The sequence below is a fragment of the Hyaena hyaena genome, unplaced genomic scaffold (assembly GCF_003009895.1).
Source record: "Hyaena hyaena isolate Hyena2069 unplaced genomic scaffold, ASM300989v1 scaffold_13, whole genome shotgun sequence".
Taxonomy (NCBI): Eukaryota; Metazoa; Chordata; class Mammalia; order Carnivora; family Hyaenidae; genus Hyaena; species Hyaena hyaena.
This window is the reverse complement of record NW_024080645.1, coordinates 6121325-6147282: the sequence shown is the minus strand read 5'-3', so window position 1 is coordinate 6147282 and position 25958 is coordinate 6121325. Positions and strand designations below refer to the sequence as shown.

At 55.8% G+C, this 25958-nt stretch overlaps 1 protein-coding gene across 10 annotated transcripts in view; it reads left to right on the top strand.

Moving 5' to 3' along the window:
- ARNT2 (aryl hydrocarbon receptor nuclear translocator 2) overlaps window positions 1–25958 on the top strand; it is a 134771-nt gene that overhangs the window by 71831 nt on the left and 36982 nt on the right. For all 10 annotated transcript variants that reach the window (XR_005532765.1, XM_039257567.1, XM_039257553.1 and 7 more), the window contains exons 7-8: window positions 3311–3376; window positions 3673–3758. Coding sequence is in view for 9 of the 10 variants with exons in the window: in XM_039257567.1 (XP_039113498.1) it covers window positions 3311–3376; window positions 3673–3758 (152 nt within the window). In the remaining variant the exon portion in view is untranslated. The remainder of the gene's footprint in view (window positions 1–3310; window positions 3377–3672; window positions 3759–25958) is intronic.

Genomic DNA, 25958 nt, shown 5'->3' with positions numbered 1-25958 from the left:
GCGGCGGGAGGCAGCCCCCCGCTGCGCCCTCGCCGGGGCGGAGGCTTACGCCCGCGTCCCTGTCTCGCTTAGGCCGGATCCTGGACCTGAAGACGGGGACGGTGAAGAAGGAGGGGCAGCAGTCGTCCATGAGGATGTGCATGGGCTCGCGGCGCTCCTTCATCTGCAGGATGAGGTCTGTGCGGGGCGGGGGGGCGGTGGGGGCCGTGGGGGGCTGGGGGGGGCTGCGGGGGGTCTGTGCGGGCCGGGGGGGGGCTGCGGGGTGTCTGTGCGGGCCGGGGGGGGGCTGTGGGCGGGGTCTGTGCGGGCCGGGGGGGGGCTGCGGCAGGCCCGCTCCTCCTGTTCGCCGGTGGGAGCCTTGAGGGGCTCTGCTCAGGTCACACGTCGAGGTCTTTGACCCCTGAACTCCCCCCCTTTAGGTGGGAATGTCTGGGCTCCGTGGTCAGCTGGTCAGCGACAGTTGCCCAGAGCACAGTCCGGGTTGGGGTTCCCTGAGCGCCCGAGGTCTGCAGGGTGAGCCGCACGTGCGTGGTGGGTGCCGCCTGGAGGACACGCAGCAGGGACCGAACTGGGGGCAATTGGAGGCGCCGGGGGGTCAGACCTGCGGGATGTGGGGTTCCGGAGGCTGTAAGGGGAGGCAGTGCCCCTCATTCATTCACTCGCTCATTCATCCGGTTATTGAGCACGATATCCAGGGCCTGCCTGCGCCAGGCGGGGTTCGGCACTGAGTAAAGCAAACAAAATCCCTGGGCTTGTAATGCCACTCTAGTGAGGGAGATCCACGGTAGACAGAAGTACCGAGTAGACACAGGGAATGTCAGATGGGGGTAAGTGCTATTAAAGAAAATAAAACAAAATTAAGAAAGAGTAGTTGTTAGTTCACATGTTACGTAGGTTGGTGGGGGAGGTCTCACTGATGAGGTGACATTTTGAGTGGAGACCTGGGACTATCTGGGGAAAGAAAATACCAAATGGAGGGAACAGCAAGTGCAAAGGCCCTGGGGCGGGGATGTTCTTGTGTTTAAATAACAATAAGGTTACTATCGAAGGGTGAATGGGGTGTGCTGGATGGAATGGTCATCAGTAAGCTTGGGATGGGGGCGCCTGGGGGGCTCAGCTGGTTAAGCATCTGACTCTGGCTCAGGTCATAATCTCATAGTTCATCGATTTGAGCCCCGCGTCGGGCTCTGTGCTGACAGCTTGGAGTCTGGATCCTGCTTCAGATTCTGTGTCTCCCTTTCTCTCTGCCCCTCCCCACTTCTCTCTCCCTCTCTCTCTCTCAAAAGTAAACATTAAAAAAGTAAATTAAAATAAGGTCGGGATGTCAGGGAACTTACAAGACTTGAGCTTTTGCTCTGAATGAGGTCGGGGACCGTTGGAGTTTTCTCGCAGGAATCACATGTGCTGAATTGCGTGACAATAATTCACTGTGCCCTGGGGGGGGTGAGTCTGCAGAGGACGAGCAAGGGTGCACGTGAGGTGGCCATTGTCACAGTCCCGGCGAGAAGAGCAGTGATGGTGACCGTGGTGGGAAGCACCCCGACTGGGCCAGCCGCAGGCCCGGCGGGCGGGAGGAGGCCTCCGCTCGGGGCGGAGGGCGGTGTGGGTCCTCTGGACGCAGGAGAGGGCCCGGCGGGCGTGGGGTTCTAGAACGCCAGAGAGGGGGGGGCTGACGGTAGGGACCTGGGGGCCGGGGACTGTGTCACCGAGATGCTCTCTGAAGCCTGGAGGCTGAATGAGGCCCCCGGGCAGCGGGCGGGTCCTGTGGCCTGGAGACGGGGGGGGGGGGGGGGGGGGGGGGGGGGGGGGGCCGGCCAGCCCCCCACGGCGCCCGCCCTCTCTTCCCCGAGTACAGGAGTCTGTCCCCGCTGCCCGGCGTCCTCGCTGCCTCGAGGCCCCACTGCCCGGCTCAGGGCCCCCCCAGCTGTCCTCGAGTCCCCGGGACCCCAGGCCGAGCCTGACTGAGCCTGGCCGCCTCCTGCCTTCTCTGAGCTTCTGCCCAGCTGCCCAGGCTGGCCCGTCACAGACGTCACTCTCCTCCCGGGCGCTGCCTCGCCTATGACGCGTCAGGGCTGTCTGTGCCCGAGCCGCGCTTCCCCGCACTTCCGGAAGACAGCACGGGGCTCCTGTCAGCACCTGCCTCAGGTCACACGAGGGCATCCAGGTGACAGCAGACACCGTCGCTGCGCCTGACCTCATGTTAGCCTGCGTGGACGAGTGCCCGGGTCCATGGACAGACCTTCGGGGCCGCAGGGTGCCGTGTGCTGGTGTCCCTGGGGACAGCACGCTGTCGGGAACCGTGGCGCCCCGGGCAGCAGAGCGCACCCACCCAGGGAGGGCAGCACCAGCCGGCCCGTCCTGCACCCAGCACCACGCAGTCCCTGGGAAGGCCGTCCCTGGGGTGTCACGGCCCTGGTTCTGCGCCTCCGTGCCGCCACGTTACTTTTAACCTGGGCTTTCGCGCGGCGTCGGGCGGCCCCTCCCTGCCCTGGGGCCCCGGGGACGTGATCCCCCATGAGATGGGGCTCCAGACCTCGCCCTCCAGATAAAGCGGGTCAGTCCTGGGGACACACCTGCAGGCGGGCAAACCAGGTGTCCGAGCACAGCTGGCCTCTCCCCCGGGCCACACGGAGTGTGAGACGCCCAGAGCGGGGACGCGGAAGCACGCCCCAGGGTGGGTGTGCGGAGCGCAGACTGGACCCCGGCTGCAGGGGGCCCTGGACGTTCAGAGCCTGGGGGTCGTTGCGCGGGGGCAGGAAAGGTCCCCTCAGAGGAGGCAGGCGACTCCTCCCGGCCCTCGCCTCCCAGAGAGGGACCCTTTGTAAGCCCCCCTGCGTCGTCCCCACTCTGCCCTTTGCCGTCAGCGGGCCTAGGCGGTCATGTCACTCCCTATGACAGGACACCGCAGGGGAGTAGGGGGGGCACCACAGGGGGCGGGGGATCCCCAAGACCACGGCTGCGGCCTGGGAACACCCATTGTCTCAACGCCTTCCTCGCCTCCCACCTCGTGCTTTGTGCTTTGCGTCAATGGCTGTGCTGAGGCCTGAAGAGCCACTACCACCATCTTCACCGGCTGCCCTGCTGGAGGGACCGGAGCGTGGCCGGGGCCCCTAGTCTTTCTGTGGGGGCCCAGCCTGGGGCGGGGGTGCGTTGCTGGGCGAGTCACACTCTCCCGGCCTCGGTGACGGTGGGATGAGAGGCGTGGAGCCCGCATTGAGGCAGGAGCGTCGGATCGGACCCGCCCTCCGATGGCCGCGCCGTTCCCTCCACCGGCCTCGGCCCTCATCACCCCTGTTCTTACGGGTCCCAGGTGTGGGAACGCTCCTTTGGACCACCTGCCACTGAACAGGATCACCACCATGAGGAAACGGTTCAGGTCAGTGGGCCTTCCCGCCGTGTGACTGGGGCCGTGCGGGTGGAAAGCAAGCGTAGGCGCCCTGAGCCGCGAGGTGGCAAGGCCAGGGGGGACCATGGGGGTCGTGGGATGCGTGCGGGGCTGAGGGGAGGGAGGGAGTTGGGTGCACCCGAGAAGGAGGGAAAGCGGGGTGCTGGGGTGCAAAACTCAAACCCAGGAGGCAAGTGTGACCCCAGCAGCCTGGGAGCCGCAGGGGCCGCCGTGCCCTCGCCTCCCACCTCGTGCTGAAAGCCACCTCACCTGTGCTCTTTCCCCAGGAACGGCCTCGGCCCCGTGAAAGAAGGGGAGGCCCAGTACGCCGTGGTGCACTGCACGGGGTACATCAAGGCGTGGCCCCCAGCAGGTAAGCCGTGCGGCCCTTCCTGACCCCGCTTTCCCATCAGGAAAGAGGCAGAAATATTCACTCGTGTCCATTGTGGGTAGAACGTGATGATCTTAGTCATTGGGAAAAGTCCTGCTTCTTGAAGCAAAGTTTCTGGAAAGAGCAACCCTGTGAAGGTGGCGAGAGCCTCGGCCGCCTCCGGGGGTCTGCTGCCCAGAGCCTGGGTGAGGCCACAGTGGCCTCTGAAATGACCGCTTAGACCCGCTGGGACGGCGGCGAGCGTCGGCGAGTCCTGGTGACCCTCAGCTCGCACCGGTGGGGACGTGAAAGGGTGCGGCTGCCTCTGGAAACGGAGGAGCCGCCCCGCTCCCAGGTGCGCTCAGGAGAACCCAGAGCGTTTGCCTGCAAAGAAACGTGTACATGAATGTTCACGGCGGCGTCAGTGGCCAGAAAGCGGAACCGCCCCAGACGTGCGCTTGAGCGGACGCGCAGGTAGGTAGAAGCGGTGCGGCCGTAGGGCGACCCGGTGCTCAGCCGGTGAAGGGAGAGGAACGGCGATTCCTGCTGTGACATCTGCGCGCCCTGATTCTCGCTGCCATGTCCGTGCACCTTGAGAGCGTCGTGCTAAGCGGAAGAAGCCAGACACACAAGGCGACTGTAATTTCATTTATGTGCCATATTCAGAGACGGCAAGTCCCTCAGACGGAAAGTAGAGCGTGGGCTCCAGGTGCTGGGCGGCGGGAAGAAGGGGTGTGACTGTCCCCGGGACAGCATTCCTTTTCTAGGGGACAAAAATTCCGAGATGAGGTGGGGTGACGGCTGTGCTACTCTGCAAACCTGAAAACCACTGAATTGTGCACTTGAAGGTGGCGAGTTTTGTGGCGTGTGAACTGTTACTCAATCGATCTGATATTCAGCAAAAGAATGTGTGTGGTGCTGACCGCCCGCACACCCCTGGTGGCTCAGAAAGCGGCCTTCTCTGGGGGTGGGCCCGGTCCGTGGGGAGCGTTGTGACTCCGCTCTCGTTGGATGGAGTGTTTCCGTGCCCGTAAGACCAGGCTGATCGATCATGCAGTCAAGGACAGCTGTGTCCTTATTGATTATTCACCTGCCCGATGGATTGAGCACTGAGGGAGGAGCATTGGAGCCTCCACATGTAACAGAACCAGGATTTGTCTCTTCCTTCAGGCAGCTGCGCCGTGTGTGCCGCTCGTCTGTCTGTTGCGGGGTTTTATGTCTTCTTGGCGCTGAGCCCTCTGCCCTGGTTTGATGCCCTTTATCCCTGACAAGTCTCCCTGCCCCGAGTTCTGCCTTGAAAATAAGACACCTACGCCAGCTCTCTTGGGGTTAGTGTGAGCACGGTGTGTTTTACTCCGTCCTTTACTTTTAACCTGTGTCATCATTTATTTTTAAGTTTTATTCAGTTTTGAGCGACATAGAGCGCGAGCAGAGGAGGGCAGAGACAGAAGGAGACACAGAATCCGAAGCAGCTCATAGTTTGACGCGGGGCTCGAACTCACAAACTGTGAGATCATGGCCACGTAACCGACTGAGCCGCCAGGCGCCCCTAACCTGTGTCGTTATAGCCTGTGTCCCTAACCTGCAAGCTTCTTACAGACGTTTTGTTGGGTCTAGTGTTTTACCCACTCTGACAGTAGGACTTTTAATTCACGTTTAGTGGGATTATTGTAGTTTGATCAATACCTACCGTGTTTTCTATTCCTTTATTTATTCTTTCTTCTCCCCCTCTCTGTGCATTCTCTGGTTTTCACTGTACATTCTATGGGATCTCATGGGCTCTTCTAGCATATCAGTAATATTTCTTTAAAAATATCTTTGTTGGGGCACCTCGGTGGCTTAGTCGGTTAAGCGTCCAACTTTCGCTTAGGTCATGATCTCGCGGTTCGTGGGTTCGAGCCCCGCGTCGGGCTCTGTGCTGACTGCCAGCTCGGAGCCTGGAGCCTGTTTCAGCCTGTGACTCCCTCTCTCTCTGACCCTCCCCTGCTCACGCTGTCTCTCTCTCTCTCTCTCTCTCTCTCTCTCCTAGAAATAAGTAAAAACATTAAAAAAAATATCTTTGTTGTTTGCCCTAAGTTTGAAATATACATTTACAACTAATGTAAATCCACTTCCAAATAATATTGTACTACTTGTGTGGGTAGTGCAAGGACCCCATAACTCGTAACCTGACTTCTTTCCTCCCGCGCACTGTCCGCACAGGCTACACCTACCCATGGGCACATTGTTACTATTCTTGCCCAGAACACTCAGAAATATATTAGCTCAATTAAGAATAATAGAAGGATGCCTGGGTGGCTCAGTCGGTTAAACATTCTACTTTTGGTTCTGGCTCAGGTTATGATCTCACCCTTCATGGGTTCAAGCCCCGGGTCAGGCTCTACACGGGCAGCACGCAGCCTGCTTGGAATTCTCTCTGTCCCCTCTGTCTGCCCCTCGCCCTTTCTCTCAAAAGAAATAAGTACACTTAAAAAAATAAGTTGAAATAAAAATAACAAAAAGAATAACAAAAATAAAAAAGTTTATTGCACTGTAATTCATTCCTTCTCTGACGCTTTTCCTTTATGCGTATCTGAGTTTCTGACCCAAATTGTTTCCTTCTTCCTGAAGAAACTCTTTTAACATCCCCCCCCCCCCACAGGACAGCTCTGCTGGGGGTGAAGTTGCTCTATTTTTGTTTTTCCCGGAGTCAGTATTTCTCCTTCCCTCTCGAAGGATAATTCTGCTGGGTTTAAGGTTTTAGGTTGGTGTTATTTTCCTCCGACACTTTTTATCTCTACTCCTTCCTTGTTTCCGTAGTTTCTGATGAGAAGTTCACATAACTGGTATCCTTATTTCCCTGTAGCCCATGTGGGATGGTTTTTTTCTGGTTTCTTTCAAGATTTTTCTCTTTGTCTTTGGTTTTCTGCAGTTCTAATATGACATCTCTCAGAAGTTCGTGTTATTTTGCTTTCTGGTTATTTATACTGCTTGGTAATTTCCAAGCTTCCTGTGTTTGTGGTTTGGTGTCCTTAATTTTGAAAAATTCTTGAGGCCGTCTGGGTGGCTCAGCTGGCTAAACATCTGACTCTCGACTTTGGCTCAGGTCATGATCTACGGTTCATGAGTTCAAGCCCCAAATTGGGCTCTGTGCTGACAGCATAGAGCCCGCTTGGGATTCTCTCTCTGTCTCTCTCTCTGCCCCTTCCCCACTCATGCACCCTCTCAAAATAAGTAAATAAACTTTATTAAAAAAGGAAAAATTCTTGGACATCGTGTCTTCACATATTTCTTTTGTTCTGCCTCCTTTCCCTGCCTTCAGTATTGCAATTGGCCGCGAATTACATGGCATTTGAAATCGTATTGTGATTTGGGCATGTTTTGTCCTGGATTCTTTCAGTCTTTTCTCCTCTTTGCATTTTAGTTTTGGGAGTGTCATTCGACAGATCTTCACGCTCATGATCGTTCCTTGGTGATGTCCAGTCTGCTGATGAGTCTATCAAGGGCTTGCTCATTTCCCCAACAGTGATTTTTTTTAAGTTAATATTTATTTATTTGGTCAGAGAGCCGGACAAGAGGGACAAGAGAAAGGGAGAGAGAGGAAATCCCAGGCAGGCTCCACGCTGTCAGTGCAGAGCCCGACATAGGGTTCGAACTCCCGAACGGTGAGATGATGACCTGAGCCCAAACCAAGAGTCTCCAACAATGTGTTTTATTTCTAGCATTTCCTTTCGCTTTCCTCCTGGGGTTTCCATCCCCCGTGCTCGCATTACCCCTCTGTTTTGGCTACTGACCACTTCTGTCATTAGAGCTCTTAGCATTTAATGACAGTTATTTTAAATTCCCTGTCCAGTAGTTTCAGTCTGCGTCATATCTGAGTCTGGTCGAGGCGCTGACTTCGTCTCCTCAGGCTGTGCTCTGTCTTGCCCGTTAGCCGTGTGAATCTTCGCTGCACACCAGATGGGATGTCAGGTGACGGCAACTGAGGTAAATAGGTCAGAGAGCGAAGTTCAATTTAATTTTTTCAGGCGTTGGTTGTGTTGAAATGTTTGCCATGTATATGCATAGACATCAGCTTGACATAACCATACATGTGTATATATTTTTAAATTTATGAGTTTTTTATTATAGATTTTTTTTCCTACTTAAACCATAATGCACAACATTGTCAGGGCATTGCTCGCCTGAAGGGCCCCGATTAGACTCAAGGCCTCGGGCTAGCTGCCTTCACAGGGGCCTGGGGCCTGGGCCTCAGCTCTGGAGATCTGGAAGCAGCCCCCCATGGGGCTCCAGAACGATCAGCCCAGCGACGGGGGGATGGGGGCGGGGGGGGTCCCTGCACGCTGCTGTCTTAACCAGTTGTGACCCTGAGGCCATGGGGTCTCCTCTCTCTGGCGCGGTTGCTCACGCCCATTGTCCATGGTTCCCGTGAGGTTCTGAGGCCCCTGTGAGGCCAGATTTGTATTGGAAGGTTGTGTGATGAGAGGCAGAGCAGAGGGGAGGGGTGCGGCCTGGAGAGACTTTCCACAGCAGCGGGGCCCACGGCCTCATCTGTGCCCGCCGCTCAGTGCCTGACCTGGGCCCCTCCCTCGGGGGGCACAGGGCCGTGCGGCGGGGGGGGCCAGCACGCACGGTGATGCCGAGAGTATGGGGAGAAGGCCAGCCCTGGGGACCAAGGGCGGGGCCCCGATGCCCCCTCCCCCGGGGCAGGAGAGCTTCCTGGAGGAGGCAGGTCGGCACCACCAGATCCAGCCATGGGACCCCGTTCCAAGAGACCGTCTCGTCTCGTTCCTGACGACTTCCTCTTCGAAACTCGTTAATCATGCTGATGACACCGGGCAAATCTCATCCTGCTCCTGGCCTCAGAGCGCCCTCCTTCTGACCACTGTACGTGGGCTCCGGGCCCGCAACATCACGAGAAATGCCACGGTCATTGTGAGTCTACCGCGAGGCCTTGTGAGTGCGCAGGAGAGGCGTGTGTGGCCTGGGGGCAGGCAGGTGGCGATACCCAGAGCCCGCGAGGTGGCTCAGGCAGGCGCTCCTGGGGCCTGGGGCTCTGTGCCCGGCAGTGCGCGCGCGGGGCAGCGGGGCCGGGAGGACTTGGGCGTGAGGCCGTCGGTGACCGCCCTGAAGCCAGGCCACGGGAGCAGGGGCTGGAGGGGCCGGGTGTTTATGTTGGAGAAAGCGAGACATGACTTCTGTCTCTAAGTATTTGAGGGGGTGTCATATGAAGGATGAATTAATCTTACTTAGGATAGTTCCAGAAGGCACAGTTTGGACCTAAAGAGGAAAGTTACCAAACAGCAGATTTTTAACTCAATAGGGAGAAATGAGCAAAGGATGGAGTTGGACGTTAAAAGTATATGTAAATATAAATACATTCCACACTAAACAAATGGGGCAATCAAAATAATTTAATATTGTCTTCTCTTACCTAGCAAGTGGAAAAAAGTTAGAAAGACAAAAAAAAAACACACAAAAAAACAAAAAATGCTGGGGCGCTTGGGTGCCTGTCAGTTAAGTGTCCGACTTTGGCTCAGGTCATGATCTCCTGGTTGGTGGGTTTGAGCCCCATGTCGGGCTCTGTGCTGACAGCTCAGAGCCTGGAGCCTGTTTTGGATTCTGTGTTTCCCTCTCTCTCTGACCCTCCCCTGCTTGCACTCTCTCTCTCTCTTTCTCTCTCAGAAATAAATAAAACATAAAAAAAAAATGTCAGGCTCTGTGCTGGCAGCTCAGAGCCTGGAGCCTGCTTCAGATTCTGTCTCTCTCTCTCTGCCTTTCCCCCCGTGTGCGCTATCTTGCTCGCTCTCTCTCAAAACTAAATTTAAAACTTTAAAAAAACTCTTTAAAAAGTCAAAATACACCGCATTGGTAAGGTTCAGGAAAATGGGCACTTGGACACACTTCTGGTGAGAATATTATGAATCCATACAAACCTTCTGAGGACAAGTTGGCAGTGTTACCAAACGCTCTAAACTGCGCGTTGCTCGGCATACAGGGCTCCCGCTTCTAGGAATTTACCCCAGCGAGTTAGTCAGAGACAGTACGCACTGCACGTTTAAGCATCGTTTACAACCGTGAAAGGTTCAAATTGGCCTGAATCTCAGTGGTGGAGAATGGGCTAAAAACCGCACGGAATGTCTGTCTGGTGGAGTACCGCACAGCCATAGGGTAGGCGTGCTCTCGAAGGGGGCGCCAGGACGCAGCCGAGCGCTAAGCAGTGTCGGAAGGAACGGCAGCTTATACAAAATGAGCATCATGACCTATGCGTGGCGTTAGGTGTAAACAAGTCTTGTATCTGCGCATCGACGAGGGCGCGTACAGCGTTAGCCACCGTTGCTCCTGTGGAGCAGAGTCCTGCTTAATTTTTCTTCTCTCTTCGCTCCTACATTTGCCCAGTTTTCACCTGACTTTCGTCATCAGAGACCAGGGCGTTTTGAAGAAGTCCGTCTGAATTTCCTAACGCACGTTCCAGTCGGAGCGCGTGGTTCGTGCTGAATTCAGAAATTGCCTGTCTGATTGCTCTCGGGTTTGGCCTCGCTGTTGTCACGGCAGTGCCCCTACAAAGGTAGAGCTTCTGGAAACCGAGCCGGCGTCCCCACGGGACGGTCCCCACGCGCCCTGCAGGGCTCTCCGCCGGCGCCGCCTCGCTCTGGGCCTGATGCTCTGCCACTTGCTCCTCGATCGATAACCGCATTCTTAGCACGTGTGACCCTGTTTGTGCTTCCCCTGAGATTCTCGAGACTGAGTTCATGCTCCGTTCCCTTTCCCGCCCCAGGACTTAGCTCAGACCTGGCTCAGCGGATGTATTTCAGGAAGACTGGACGGATGGATGGGTGGAGGGACGGATGAAGAGACAAGAATAGTTGACCTAGGGAGTGGACGTGGGTACGAATTCCTTGCCAGGATTTCCGAAGGCGTTTATAGGACCTACTTTTCCAGAAATCTTTTCAGATGGAAGAGCGAGTCATCTGTCCTGGATGAGGTCATTGGCACACTCGCCGCAGAATCGGGTCATGGGGCTGCGGCCCTGGAGGAGGAGCTCCCTCTCCGCTTGCACGGCGCCTGGTGAAAGTTCTCGAGGAGCCATGTCCCTGCTGGCCCCGAGCTCCTTAATCGTGAACGCTCACGTGATTATGAAGGGTGAAGATGTCCCAGGCACCAAAGATGCCGACCTGGGAAACCTCTCAAGGTGAGCGGAAGAGGCAGGCTTCTCGGCGTAGACAGGGGCTCCGGGAGCACCCAGGTGGGCCGCGGGCAGCTGGGTGTGTGCTCAGAGCCCTGCCTGGGGCCGCCGACCCCACGCTAAACGTGAAAGCACAGCGCATTCCGGCGTGTCCAGAGGCCTTCCCGATCCGCCTTGCGGTGTTGCAGACGGCGTGGGTCTCGTCCGAGGTGTTTGGGGTGCGACGGGGAGGAAGAGCGGGGTTCCCGAGGTGCTTCCCTCATCAGATCCCGCCGCTGCTGAGTCGGAAGACGCTCAGCAGAACAAGCGGGTGAAGGAGAAGCGCCCAGAGCGGGCTGCATTTTATACCTCGTGAGGCGTGGTCAGAGTCCGAAGACTTTGAACTTGGGAAGACGTTGTTTGCCCTCACCCAGTGGTCGTCACCCCGCGGCCTTGCGTTTCAGACGGACATCAAGCGTCGAGCCAGAAGCGGGGTCCACGCGGGCCTCTGTTCCAGTGACTGCCCTCTGACCTGCTGGGGTCGTCACCTGACAGGCGGGGGAGGCCTCCAGGGCGGGCAGGGCATCCGCACAGGCAGCCGCGCTGGGCCCGGGGCGCGGGACCCGCTGTTGCGCCCCGCGTGCCTCCTCGGCGGCAAGGCTGCTGTCGCCTCCACGTTGCCGCGGGCGTGTCGGCGAGCCTCGGCCAGGGCGAGCCGGAGGCCGCAGTGACGGGTCTGGGCTGGAACCCGTGGTGCCCAAGCTGGTGCCGCCGCTCCGCCAGACGGCTCAGCCCTGCGCCCCGCTCGCCTCCAGCAGCTCACGCTTCTTGCATGTGGCTCGTTGATGTGCCTCCACTTGAAAATCTCTAAAAGAGGCTTGGTGGGAACCCAGGCCGCCGGCTGCCTGCTCTCTTCCCCGTGGCCACCCTGTCCCGCGTGTGCACTTGGGGCCTCGCTCCTGCTCGGGGCCTCGATCCAAAGCCCCAGTCAGATGGCAAAGCCGTGACCTTGGCTTTGAGATGCAGAGCTATGGCAGGCGAGGTCTTCCGGCCTCCTCATCCTGGGCAGCGCAGACCGCCTCAGTGTTCCCGCCGTGGCCGGCACTTTGCTGGGCACTGGGGACCCCGGGCTGCTCTGTCCTGATTCCTGCCTGTGTGGGTCCCAGGCCAGTGGAGGGGGAGCGTAGGCGTGCATGTCCCAGCGGAGCCTGGGGTCAAGGGCGGGTACGAGGGGAGAGCCCGTCTGCCGGGAGCGCCGAGGCCGGCTCTCCTCTGCTCTCTCGGGCTGACCCTCCCGAAAGCCCAGCAGACGCAGAAAGTAGTGGAAATGTGGACACGCAGACCGGAGGGTCTCCTCATTGAGGAAGGACTTTGCAGGCATAGGGTGGCATGGATGCGGGCGCAGGGTGGAGCAATGACCACAGCTCCGGTGGTGAGTGCCCGCCGCGTGCAAGGCTCTAGGGAGAGGCCGCTGTGCCCCAGGCCACTCCTGACGACGGCCTCAGGAGGAGCTGGCGTCATTGTCGTCGTCCTGGTGCAGGTGGGACACGCACGTCCCCAGCGGGCAGGCAGGAGGCGGGCTGTGAGCCAGGCCTCGCGGTGCCGGTGGGAGGGGTGCGGCGGGGGCGGGGAGACGGCCTCGTGGGGGGAGCCCCTCCGGGCCAGGCTGAGGGAGGACCCTGCTCCGCACTCCACCCGCATCACTGAAGGCCGCTCGGGTTTTAAAGCTCAGTCTGCATGTTGGAGCCGAGTGGGGGGGGCAGGGACGGGCCCGAAGGCCCGGGCGCTGGAGGAGACTCGCCCGGGGAGAAACCGGGGTGCCTGAGTCGGAGCCATGCCGTGCAGACGGGGGTGGGGGTGCCGGGAAAGCAGGTGCGGGTGGCCCCCCAGGACCGTTCCAGAGTCCACGGGCATGAGGCTTGCAGGAGATGCCCCCCCTGCCCCCCCCCCGCCATGCACAGATATGTAGGGCAGAGTTCAGACACACGGTCGTTGTCCCGCCCCCCATCTTCCAGGATGGCCGCCCACACCTGCCCAGTCCCCAGGACTACTCTGCTCACCCTCACCCCCCGGACCGTGCTCCCTCCATTATTTCACGTCCAGCCTCGGTGCCAGGATGACCCTTAAGGAGCCTCTTCAAGAAGAAGGTGTGGGTACACCATTCACACCCCTCGCCGTGGCTGCCAGGGGCGGGGGTGACTCCCGGGTTGCAGGGCTCCCTGCCCAAGGGGCCTGAGCCGACGGCTTCCGTCCTGGGCGGCTGGCCTCTCTCTTCTCCCGCTGTGACATTTGTACGTTGTTTTGAGTTTATCCCTGGAATTCGAGGCATTCGAGACGTCTCTCGGATGGCGTCCAGTAGGTCTGTTTTCATAACTGTAGCTGGTGCTGCTGGGCCCTCCTGGCTGACACCCCTGAGTCTGCCTTCACAGTGGCGGGGGGGGGGTACTCATCTAGATTTTTCCAGGTCGCTGCTGCTTCTCCGCCTGCCCTGCTCACACTGCAGCCGCGTGGATGTCCCGCACCTGCGCCTCCCATTTCTGCTGGTTCCTTTATCCTTTTCTTCCAAATCCTGGGGACTTTCTCTGTCCTAATCCTCTCTCCTCTGATTCTCGTTTGATTTTGTAAAAGCTCTGCCGTGGTGCATTCACGTGAACTCAAGGCTTGTTGAATTAAAGCTGTGTCTTTTTCGTAAATACGATGAATTTAGGGATTCCCCCCCCCCTTTTTTTTTTTTTAATGTTTTATTTATTTCTAGGAGAGAGGGAGAGACAGCGTGAGCAGGGGAGGGTCAGAGAGAGAGGGAGTCACAGACTGAAACAGGCTCCAGGCTCTGAGCTGGCAGTCAGCACAGGGCCCGACGCGGGGCTCGAACCCACGAACCGCGAGATCGTGACCTAAGCGAAAGTCAGACGCTCAACCGACCAAGCCACCCAGGCGCCCCCCCCCCCCTTTTTAAACAAAGTGACTTTTTTTTAGTGGGAACATCTGCTATGATTCCTTCACTCAGTCTCTTCATGCTTGTGATTTCCCCGCGAGGCTCGCCTTCGGAAGGCCGCTATGCGGGTGTCCATCGCTGAGGCTTGAGGCTGCTTCCACCACTGACCCTGTGGGTTCCGGAACAATCCGTCAACCCCGACCAGGGCAGACGAGCAGTGCTTCCCTTTACTGTTATGTGACCCAGGGTCTGTCTGCACCCGACGACAGGTGACAAGTTACAGACAGCCCTGGCGGGGCGCCATGATGCCTTCTGGGAAGGGAGGGCTCCAGGCTGGCTCTCCCTCCTGACTTCCCCCACTCCACACTGGTCTCAAGCCGCGTAGCTCGAAACCTGTAGGTTGGCCGTGTCGGGGCCTCCCGCACGCGCCCCAGGCCACCTTAACCGTCGTGTACAGGGACCGTGTCTCGGTCAGCTCCCCCTCAGTGGTCTTGCTGAAACACGCACCCCAAGTCTGCTCGCGCTGGCCCGTCTGCTCACGGTCACCCTGCGGGTTGCCAGTGCTGACACGTGCTTCTTGCTCAGGTTCTGGTCGCTTCTACAGTGATTCGGGAGGCTCAGGTGGTTACTCGAGTGGCCTCAGTTTCCTCTTTTGAACTCCGGCACTTTGCTTTGCCAAGTGGAGGGTCCATTTCCTTAGAGTCCCCAGCAGGAACACTGAAATTCAGCATTCTTGCAGGTCAGCATTTTCCCAAGTCTCTTCTGAGATCATGTGTCCCCAGAGAGGCTCCGTGAAAAAGATGCCCCGTGGTCAGTGACCTGGGAGAGGTCACGTCCTGTTTTCCCCTCGTGGGAAAGTATATCCCAGAGGTGTGTCCCGCGTCTGCCAAGAAGCCCTAAGTGGTGAAATGGCTTATCTTTGTTTAAACTACGCTTCCCAAATGTGTTTGGCCAGAGGAACCTTTTTTTTTTTTTTTTTTTTGCTGAACTTACTAGTGTCCCCCAGGGAATATTCTGGAAGCATGCTGGGAACAAGTGGCCTGAATTGCAGAAGGTGGTTGTTTCCTCCCCTGCGTTTGGCAGGATGCAAAACTGTGTCTTGATTCACACGCGAGGACGTGAGTCCCAGGACAGACCCCACCCAGCGTCTCTGAAAACCGGGCCGGCTTCCCACGAGCATCTGCATGGGGTGAGTGCGAGCCCGGGGAAGAGGCGAACCCACATCTCTGGCTGCTGCTGAGTTGTACCCCAGGCAGAAGTTTCCAGTTACATTTCCTTTGTGTGCTGTTTATACCACTGAGGGTTCATTTAGAGCTGGCGTTGCGAAGCCGGTTTCCGAAAGAAAGGTGATCGAACAGAAGACAAACCGAGCTTGTGAAACCGATTAGGGAATTTCTGAAGCCGCTCGGACGGCTGGAGTTACCCTGTTCCTCTTAGAACCCACTTTGATGAATGCTGCGGGTCCTGCCAGGAGGCGCCCCTTCCCGACACCCCCAGGCCTGGCACCGGCCGCCTCACAGCCCGCTGCCCCCCTCTGGGCCCTGATCACACAGCCCTGCAGTGCGCTGGCTCTCCGTGCCCCCCGCCAGCCGGGCGCCCGCGAGAGCAGGAGCCGGGCCTCACGCGCCGCCTCGTCTCCGGGGCAGCCCGGGTGCTGAGGCCGAGCGCAGACGGCGTGTTGACCGTGGATGACTGCGTGGCTGGGCTCCCACCTGCCGCGCGGACCCCCAGAATGTCAGAGCCAAAGAGAACCGGGCGCTCGCTGCGGGCCGGCCCCTCCTCTCTGCAGGGGAGGACCCAGGGCCCTGCGAGGCCGGGAGTCTCCGCTGACCCCCGCGCCTCTCCCCTGCCTTCGCCCGCAGCCCAGCAGGGCTCAGCCACCGCCCGAGGCCGCCTCTGCCGACGAGACCAGGGACGGCACTGTCCGCGTCCGCGAGAGCAGGAACCGGCTGTGTGGAGCTGCCCGCGCTGGGCACTGTGCCCAATGCTTAATACACACCGTGTCGTCCTGTGTCCCCCTTCCCATCGCACGGACCACAGCTGTCACGTCCCCCTTTCCTGAGCCCCCGAGAGGCGGGGCGGTCCGTGCAGGGTGGACTCCGGATTCCCGAGTCAGGACTCCTGTCACTCCAGCTCGGGGCCACTCTGTTCCCAAAGACTGGTCTCCAGTGGAAGCCGGTGTCAGCCACGTGGCCGCGCTCCCGCGAAGACCTTCTCCCTGGGCTGGTTCTGGCGCTCGGTGCCCTCGCCGGGAGGCCGACACCCAGAGAAACCCTGGTCACCGGCATTTCGGATGCGAAGGCAGCACGAGCCTCCCGCTGCCCGGGGTGACCCCGGTGCTTGGCCACCGCGCCCTGAAACACGGTCCCCGGAGGACACACGTGCCTCCTTGCACGCCATGTGCTGCGGCCGCCGGCCGCCCTGTGCAGGGTGAGGAGGGACAGGCCTCAGGCAGCCTGGGCAAGTCGCCCTCTGTCAGCGTCTGCCCTTCGCTGACCCGCCCCTCCCGCCTCTCCCCTTGTGAGCCGCGGGCACAGAAGTGGACGTGCGCTTCCACACGTGGGGTGACTGGCCCCCGAGTTGGTGACCAGTGGGGGGCCTCGTGGGTTTTGTAAAGGGGGGCTTGAAATCGGGTGGGGGCTGTGCTTTTAGCGGGGGCAGGGCGGTGCAGGGGAGGGGAGGGCGTGGATGTGAGCACAGGGCTGCAGAGCAGGGCGGGAGGACGGCGTGTGGAGGCAGCTCTGGGGGGGGGGCACCAGGGGCCACAGTCAGGGCCGGTGGAGGACGTAGCAGCCCCTGCTGGGCGGCAGTCACGGGGGGCGTCCTGGAGGCTCCGCTCACAGAGCCTGCGGGAGGCGGATGGCCACGGGCTTGGGTGGCTACGAACAGCTTGCAAAGGCTGAGCAGGAGAGCTCTCCTGGGAGCCAGTGAGTTCGAGAAGGTGAGCGGGGCAGGCGGGGCCTGACGTTCCTGGGGGAAGGATGCAGAGTAGCATGTGGCAAGTGGAGGGGGTGACGGCCGGCCCGGGGGGCAGCCGCGGAGAGTGCAGGGGTGACAGCTGGCTGTGGGGCAAGCTCGGCAAGTGGAGGGCTGGCAGAGCCTTTGGTCACAGAGGGACCGCGGGTGCCGGCCAGCACCCAGCGTGCCCGGTGCAGCGGCGCGTCCGGGAGGGAGGGGAGCACAGCCCCAGGCAGCGCCCAGCGTGCCCGGTGCAGCGGCGCGTCCGGGAGGGAGGGGAGCACAGCCCCAGGCAGGCACAGGACAGACGACTGGCCACAGCCCCCCTTCTGCACCACTGGGTGGCATTAGTGTCACAGCCCCTTACTGGCCAGGGCTTTGTTTACAGATTACTACTTATTGGAAACAAAGCTCTCGGTCCAAGTTTATACAGAAGACACTCATTTACAACTTTCCCTTTGGGCAAAAGAAGACACATGTTAATTTTCATGATTTAGGGGCAGTTAATTTGGAAAAGGAGTGTTCTATCTCCGCCAGATGTTTTGGAATTAAACTTCTACCATCATCGGGTGCTTTTTCCCTCAGTTTGGAGATCAAGGGGTAGCGTTCTTTTGTTGTTGTTGTTGTTTATTTAAATGTTTACTTTTGAGGGAGAGAGAGAGAGAACGTGCGAGCAAGCAGGGGAGGGTCAGAGAGAGAGGGAGACACAGAATCTGAAGCAGCTCCAGGCTCTGAGCCGTCAGCACAGAGCCCGACGCGGGGCTCGAACCCACGAACCGTGAGATCAAGACGTGAACCGAAGTCGGACGCTTAACCGACTGAGCCGCCCAGGTGCCCCACGGGATAGAGTTCTGACACCCAGATTTAAGCACGTGGTGCTCATGGTCCGGGCCCCTGCTGGAGAACGGGGTTCCGCCTAAGAAAACTTCCCACGTACCTGAAGCCCGGCTTGTGGAGTGCCAGACGCCACGTGCTGACCTCTTTTTTTTTTTTTTATCTTGTCATCTTTATTTTCTTAACTGTTACAAAAACAGGCCGTCTTCGTTAAAGAAATTAAAAGGTCTATAAAATCCTGAAAAATATAGTAAAATTCACCCACAAATCCATTTTTTTTATTTTTAGAAAGTTTTAAAAGACTAAAAATAAGTCTCCCTTCCTACCCTGGGCCTACCCGTGACAACCAAGTGCTTCCTATTCTAGGCCTTTTTCTGTGTAAGGAGACAGTGGGAGCCCGTGTTTCGGATTTTGTGACACAGCTTGCTTTTTAACTGATGGTGGATTTCACAGCTCCGTTTCCGAGCTGGCCCACGTAGCATTACTTCGTTCTCTTAAGTGGTGCATCCTATTTCATCAGCCGTTCCGCAGCTGAGGGCACCGGGAGACGTTCTAGGTTAGGGCTCTGGCCGAGGGGTGACCTTGTCCACGGTTCTTTACCCTCAAGTGCTGGCGTCTGCAGGGAGGTCTCGGCATTGGTAGTGATGCCCCGGGCTCCTTCCTGTAGACGCTACCACGTTTACCCTACGAAGCAGGATGCCGGCGTGTCCGTGTTCCCATACGATTACCATGAATGTTTCCATTCTCTGCTAAGTTTTGCCAGACTGATAGGTTTGGGGGGAAAGGACATATTTTAAATCGGGCTTTCTTCATTAGCAGAGCTGAGCGTCTTTGCTGGGTGCAGTGACTCTATTTCCCTGGGAGCTCCGTGTTCACGGCATGCGCCCATTTCCCTGTCGGGAATGTGTTTTCCTCGTTTGCGTAGAGAAGATCTTTATAACATTATGGATATTAACCCTGTATTATATGCTGCAGATATTTTTTTCTGGCCTGACATGTAGCTTCTGATTTTGTTAGTGTTGTTTTTCACCGCACAGGACGAATTCCCTGCTGATTCAGAGCTCTGGTGACGGGTTCCAGCGCCGGACAGGACCTAAAGTGACAATTCAAAGATGTCCTCAGGGCTTTTCCGCCCCCTGCTGCCTCCCCCGTGGCTGTTGTTTTCATCGGCGGTTTGTCTTGGTGGTTGTCTTTGCTACGCTCTGTAGCATCCACGACCCTCAAGTCCACCTGCTGGTGGCTGACGTTTGTTCCCTTCCATGTGCCCATTTCCATCCTGTCCCCATCTGGGGACACAGATTGCTGCTTCTCACCCTTCATGGCCGAGACAACCAGATGGCCCAGCGTGCCGGCATCCGGCGTGAGAGGAAACAATGGGCTGTGCGTCGGGGACCGGCGGGCTTTCCTGGGACCAGGGTGCCCGGGCCTCTGGGACGTCGGTGGGGGGCGCGTACAAACCTGTCCTGGCTGCTGAGCTGTGACGGCGTTTCCAGCTGGTGAGGCGCTCGTGGGCGTCTGCCTTGCACGAGGGAGCCCTGCCCCACGGCGCGCGGAGCCTGGGGGTCGTGGGAGACGGTGCCAGGCTTCCGAGGCGCCGCGCCCTCCTCCGCCCGGCGCCGTCCCGGAGCCCTCGGTCCACAGCGCCCCGTCACGGCCGCCCAGCCCTCGCGGGTCCCCGGCCGTGACGCCGTCCCCAGCACTGCCGTGTTACACTTGTCATCACAGCTTGTCCGCACGTGCTGCTCCCGGAGAACGCCGGCCGTATCACACACTGCTCTGTGTGATGTACCGCCCGGCACAGGCCTTCACCCGGAGCAGGAAGCCTGGGCAATGGTCGGTGCCTGACTCTCCCCCTGCCTCTCCTGGTTACGCGCCCGCAGTTCCCATCCAGGAGGTACCCAGACTCCCCGCCATCACTATCTAACATCTTCATTTAATCTGTATTATAGAGAGAACTTATGCAACTTTATAATAAAACGCTAAGTAAGAAAACAGAAATGCAGATACGTTTTATTTGAAAGCCCACATTGAAGAACTGTTTGGGGTCTGCTTCCATCAGTAGTGGGTCAAAGCCGTGGTCAGGCCGTGTTCCTCGTGGGTGCGGAGGCGGCCGTCTCAGGTCAGGGGCTGCGTCCCCGTCGAGGCCAGCCTGCCGGACACGGAATGGCCACAGAAGGTGCCCTAGGCTGACCAGGGCCTCCTCCAAATGCCACTGAAGCCCCGAGCGCCCCCGCCCCCGCGCTTCAGGATGTGACCCGTTTGGATATAGAGTTCTTGCCGGCGCAAGTAGTTAAGTTAAAATGAGGTCACACCCAAGCACAGTGGGTCCCTGACCCAGGACAACTGCTGTCCTTATGAAAGGGTAAATAGACGGTTGGTAAAGGGGGCCTTTCGGCGAAGGATGGAAATCAAAATTAGACCCCAATTACAAACTATTTTGTAACTAGCAACCACAGCCCCACTCCATACAGAGACTAAGGGCGTGCGGCTAAGACAGCTTTCTCAAGAAAGCTGCGGCAGGGTATCTGGCCAGCTCAGTGGCTCTTTAATGTTTATTTATTTTTGAGATAGAGAGAGAGAGACAGCGTGAGCAGGGGAGGGTCAGAGAGAGAGGGAGTCACAGACCGAAACAGGCTCCAGGCTCTGAGCTGGCAGTCAGCACAGAGCCCGACGCGGGGCTCGAACCCACGAACCGGGAGATCGTGACCTGAGCCGACGTCGGACGCTTAACCGGCTGAGCCCCCCAGGCGCCCCATTACCGCGTGTTACTTTTATCTCAGGGTTGTGGGTTCAAGACCCACATTGGGCGTAGAGATTACTTAAAAATAAAATCTTAAAAAAATAAAGTTGTGACTTGAAAGGCTCTTATTATTAAATGTGTGGAAACTAGGAATTTAACTTATGAAAATAGAACTTGTTTAACTTTGACCAACAAAAGGAATAACAAAATACCATGAGCAAAGTAAGAAGATGGAGTTAATGAAGAAATACACATGAAAAAAATTAAATTTGGAAACAAAAGTATTGTCCTATTGATAAACCGTTCTTCGTGAAGACGTGTCAAAGAGAAAGACTCTGGAAGCCTAGTTCTAATTTTATAGAAAGATTGGAAATAAATTCATGCTAAGGATAAAGAAGTTTATCAGAAAAGGTTTAAAAACTTATAAACAAGTAGTGTGTATAATTTAGATTTACTCATGTTAAAATCCTTAGGAAGAAAGCTAATTTCTGGGAAAATATGGAACTAATTTTGAATAAAAGAAGGAGAAAAAAATCAAAGCCAGACAAGAAATGGAAAAAACTGATGAAGAACTGCTCTCTAAATGGTACCAGGCCTAGAGGTTTTATGGGCAAATTATTTAAATACTTCCAGAGCATAGGAAGCAACGGAAAGTCCACTGCTTTATTCTTTAAAGTTAAGTTAGCACAACTTTGGTACAGAACCGATAAGGGAATATTAAAAAAAAACCAAGTATGAATGCAATTTCATTTGTAAATATAAGACACTAAATACAAGTGTTAGCAAATCAGATGCATAGTTCTACATAATGATTGCAAGATTGTTTGAGTGGTTTAACATTAGAAAATCTGCTGATGTAATTAATTATCCAAAGGACAAAAATAGACAACAAAAATTCATTTCAGTTAGCAAATGTTAAAAATAAATATCTTTATAAAGATAGAACCGTATTTCTTTGACACGGACAAAATGAGCACTGGACCAAATTATCCACACCTTACAGGATGGGGAAGCATTGGAAGGGTCCGGGGTCCTCACTGAAGGGCGGGGGGAGCTCCCCGGCAACCGCGGCATCGCTGTGAGACTTCCACCCACGGCAGTAAAGTGAGGAGAGGAAAGAAGGCATGACTACTGCTCGAAGGGAAGAAAAGAAGGAAAAGGAAGATGAAATTGACATTACTTGCAGAGGATGTGATGATCTCCCAGAAAAACCGAATCTAATCTACGGAAAATCTTTTAGGAGATTGAGTACAGAACCATTTAGGAAATTCTAAAAAACAAAAATCAGTACCAGTTAGAAAAATACAATACGAAAAATACCCGTTGATGAAGATAGCAACATTACAGCGTACATGGAAAAAGTGTTACCATGACATATGTCAGAGCATTGGGACGCCTGGGGGCTCAGTCATTCAAGCGTCCGACTTCAGCTCAGGTCAGGGTCCCACAGGTCGTGGGTTCAAGCCCCGCATCGGGCTCTGTGCTGACAGAACGGAGCCTGCCTGGGATTCTCTTTCCCTCCCTCCCTGTCCTTCCCCTGCTTTCTCTCAAAATAAATAAAAGTAAACATTAAAAAAAAAAAAGATGCGTGGGATAAACTACCAAATAATACGAGGGATGTGAATGACCTAGCTGATTAGATCGTCCTGCATAGTCTTGGAGACTAAGGTTTAGCATTATAAGGATTTCAGTTCGTTCCAAACCAGTGTATAGATTTGATATGGTTCCAATAATTGCCCCACTGCGATTTCTTTTGAATGAAAATTAATGCTTAAATTCATATGGGCCAATAAATATAAAAAATAGCTTAAAATATCTCCATAAACAGAGTGCTGGGTACTATTTGCTATATCAAATATGAAAATATGTGTGTTAAAGCTTGAATAATTAAAACGTGTGGTGAAATACAAATCAAATTATTAAACAAAAAGAGCTGAAAAAGACCCAAGAATTTTTAGAAATGTGCGGTGTGATGAGGAAAGCATTTCAGTTAGTGGAAAACGGAAAAAATTAGTCAGTACATAGTTTGAGGACAACTGACTAATCATTTGGAAAAGCATGACGTCAAGCGTATCAAAAAAATATTTCAGATTTATTAAAGATAAATATGAAACATTAAAGTATTCTATGAAAATAGAGGTGAATATTTTCCATAACCTTAGAGTGGAGGTCATTTCAGAGAATGAACCCCAAAGGCAAAAACCACAGACCATTGTGATTGTCTATACTTTAATCATACTCTGTACGAACAGTAAGAAAATACTTTTGGGATGTCTGGGCGGCTCAGTCGGTTAAGTGTCCCACTTGGGCTCAGGTCATGACCTCATGGTTTGTGAGTTCGAGCCCCGCGTCGGGCTCTGTGCTGACAGCTCAGAGCCTGGAGCCTGTTTCAGATTCTGTGTCTCCCTCTGTCTCTGCCCCTCCCCTGTTCACACTCTGTCTCTCGCTCTCTGTCTGAAAAATAAACATTTTTTTACAAAGGAAAATAAAAGATAAATGTTAAAATTAACCATAATTACCTTAATAGTCTTTTAAAAAAATTTTAATGTTTATTTATTTTAGAGAGACAGAGCACAAACGGGAGAGTCAGAGAGAGAGGGAGACACAGAATCTGAAGCAGCTCCAGGCTCTGAGCTGTCAGCACAGAGCCCGACGCGGGGCTCGAACCCACAAACTGTGAGATCATGGCCTGAGCTGACGTCGGATGCTCAACCGACTGAGCCCCCCAGGCGCCCCCACATTAATAGTCTTTATGCCTTTTACTGTGTATATAATAAAAGGTCTTTTTTTTCCCCCTCATACTGTTTTGTAACCTGCTTTGGAAACTTTAGAACTTACTGGAAAAACCTTTCTAATGTGTTAAAACATCTGGTTTTCATTTTTCCTTTTTATGGACGGACAGTCACCCATCAGACCCTGACCCTTTGGTACTTAGCCGTTCGGTGCTTAGATTTTCACCCACCTAAGTGATGCCCCATTGCACCTTGTGGACCAGGTCTTGGAGCAGATGAGGAGTGTTGCGTATGGAATTCCTAGAAGTGAAGTCACTGGCTCAGAGAACGTAAACGGTGCTTTACTGTTGGTTACATTTTTCTTTTATTTCTTTTGAGTATGTTTATTTTCCATTTGTTCTTTACTGGACTCCTGTGTAGGCTTTTCCGTATAAAAGATGTCTTCGGGATCTTTTTTTCTCAAGGATTTCCAAATCCAAACGCTCATTACATATTAAGAATACACAGGGCTCATACAAGTTACTCTTTAAGTCTGTTTTCTAGAAAGTATTTTCTTTCTTTTTCTTTAAAAATTTTTTAATGTTTACTTACTTTTGAGAGAGAGAGAGAGAGAGAGTACAAGCAGGGGAGGGGCAGAGAGAGAGGGAGACACAGAATCTGAAGCAGCTCCAGGCTCCCAGCTGTCAGCACAGAGCCCGACGCAGGGCTCGAACCCACGAACCATGAGACCATGACCTGAACCAAAGTCAGACACTTAACCGACTGAGCCCCCAGGTGCCCCTATTTTGTTGGGACTTTCATAGCTTCTTATTCCCTTCAGTTCCCCCTCTTTTTTTTCTAAACCATTTTTTATACACCATCTTTATTGAGATACAATGTAGATCTCATAAAATTCACCCATTTAAAGCGTACGATTTCTTGGATTTGGGTGCATTCGCGTCGTTTTGCGACTGTCCCCACCACGAATTGTAGGATATTTTCGTCACCGCGACGAGACTCCACACATGTGACAGCCAGCCCCCACTCCCCCCAGTTCCACGCACCCACTTTCCAGATCTACAGACTCTCCTTCTCTGGGCATTTCCCACGGCTCGTGCCACATGTGACCCCTGCGTCCGGCTTCTTTCCCTCAGCCTGGCGTCGGGGTTCACTCTAGCGCAGGTCAGCACGCCCTGTTCGTTGTGAGGAAGATTCCAGCGTCTGGACTCGCCCCATTTTGCTTATCTGCTCGGCAGCTACTAGGATTGGGGTTGCTTCCGCTTCGGGGGCTGTTGTGAATAGTGCTGCTGTGACCATTCACGCGCGGTGACTGTGTCATTGCTCTTGGATGTGCCCTAGACGTGGGACGGCCAGGTCCCCGGGGGGCTCGGTGGTTAGCCTCGCGAGGAAACTGCCAGCCGCCGGTGCAGAGCGCGGGCACCCGTCCGCCGGCCGGCCGGCGGAGGAGGCTCCAGTGTCTCCACAGCTTCGCCACACTGGTTATTGCATTTTCTGACGTTCTGGTCCCCGTGAGAGGTGGGAGGTGGTTCTGACTTGCGTTCCTGACGGGCTCGTGGTGCTGACCGTCGTCTCACATGCTCATGACTCACTGTGTGTCTTCTTCTCTGGAGTAACGTTCAGATCCTTTGCTTGTTTTCGGTGGAGAATATGTGTCTTTTTATTGTTGGGAAGCAAGTCAAAACCACGCTCAGAGATTGGCTGTGACGGAGTTCAGTGCAGGGCCAGCCCTGGGAACATGGAGATCCAGGTCCCCGGAGGGCCACCCGAGGATCGCCCAGCACCGCCGTGTCCGCGAGGGCGACCCGGGTCCCGCCCCTGCCTCCCGCGGGGCCCCGGCCACCCGAGTGGTGGCCGCAGGTCCCCCCCAGTCTGATCCTTTCCCGGGGGAGCCGAGCCCTCAGACCTAAGGAACCTGGTCCCTAAGGAAGGCTGGCTTTACTGCAGACTTCCTGGAAATTTCAGAGACACACTTGGATCTCACTCCCTAAGGGACCTGCCCACGTTAAGGCCAAAGGTATTTATTTAGCAAGTTGCGACTTTTCTACTTTTCCTGCAAAGCCAAGGAATTATTTCAACGTGACTTCACTTGGTTGACTGAAGCGCATTGTCACAAGTGCGCCCGTTCGTATGTGTCCTGGACCCGTGTCAGGGCCCCGTCCCGTCCCGTCCCCGCCTCTGCACGTCCAGGCTGACGCCCCTTCTGGCCGGCACTCGTTTCCGTTCCCTGATTGGCATAAAACCGCCAGCGTTTTCTCCTGCTCCCGGAGCGTGTGGGTGAGGAGCGGAGACGCGGTGCGGGGGGGACAGCTCTCCCCCCGCCGAGCCTGGGGCTGCTGGTGCCACGTCGCTGCCACTGGATTTTATTGGTCAAAGTCATCTCAAGGGAGGCCAACTCCAGCCCTCAATGCAAGGGACATAAAAGAGACTTTGTGGCTATTTTTTTTTAATCTGCCCAAGTTCTCCATCAGCACTTGTTAGACGAAGGCGGGTTCATGAGCGAATTGCGGCGTCTGTTCGAGGTGTCGGGTACCAGCCAGTGGGACTCCGACCCTGCAGGGTCCCTCCAAAGGTGGACCGAAGAGAAGCCACTTCCCAGAGCTCACGCAGGCCCCCCCACCCCCGCTCTGGCCTGTGGCGTCGCGTCCCGACCCCCGTGTGCGGTGGACACGCATTTGTGCCCACTGCCACACACCCGCCGACCCCCAGCAACTGGGGAGGGAGGGCAGAGGAGGGAGAGGCGGCCGACAGCCAGGCCCCGGGCCGGGGGCGTCACGCACGGCCTCTTCTCCCGCCCTCACAGCATCCCGCACGGGGGCCCTTACGCCCATTTCAGGCGTCGGGACCCCAGGGTGCTGTGGGG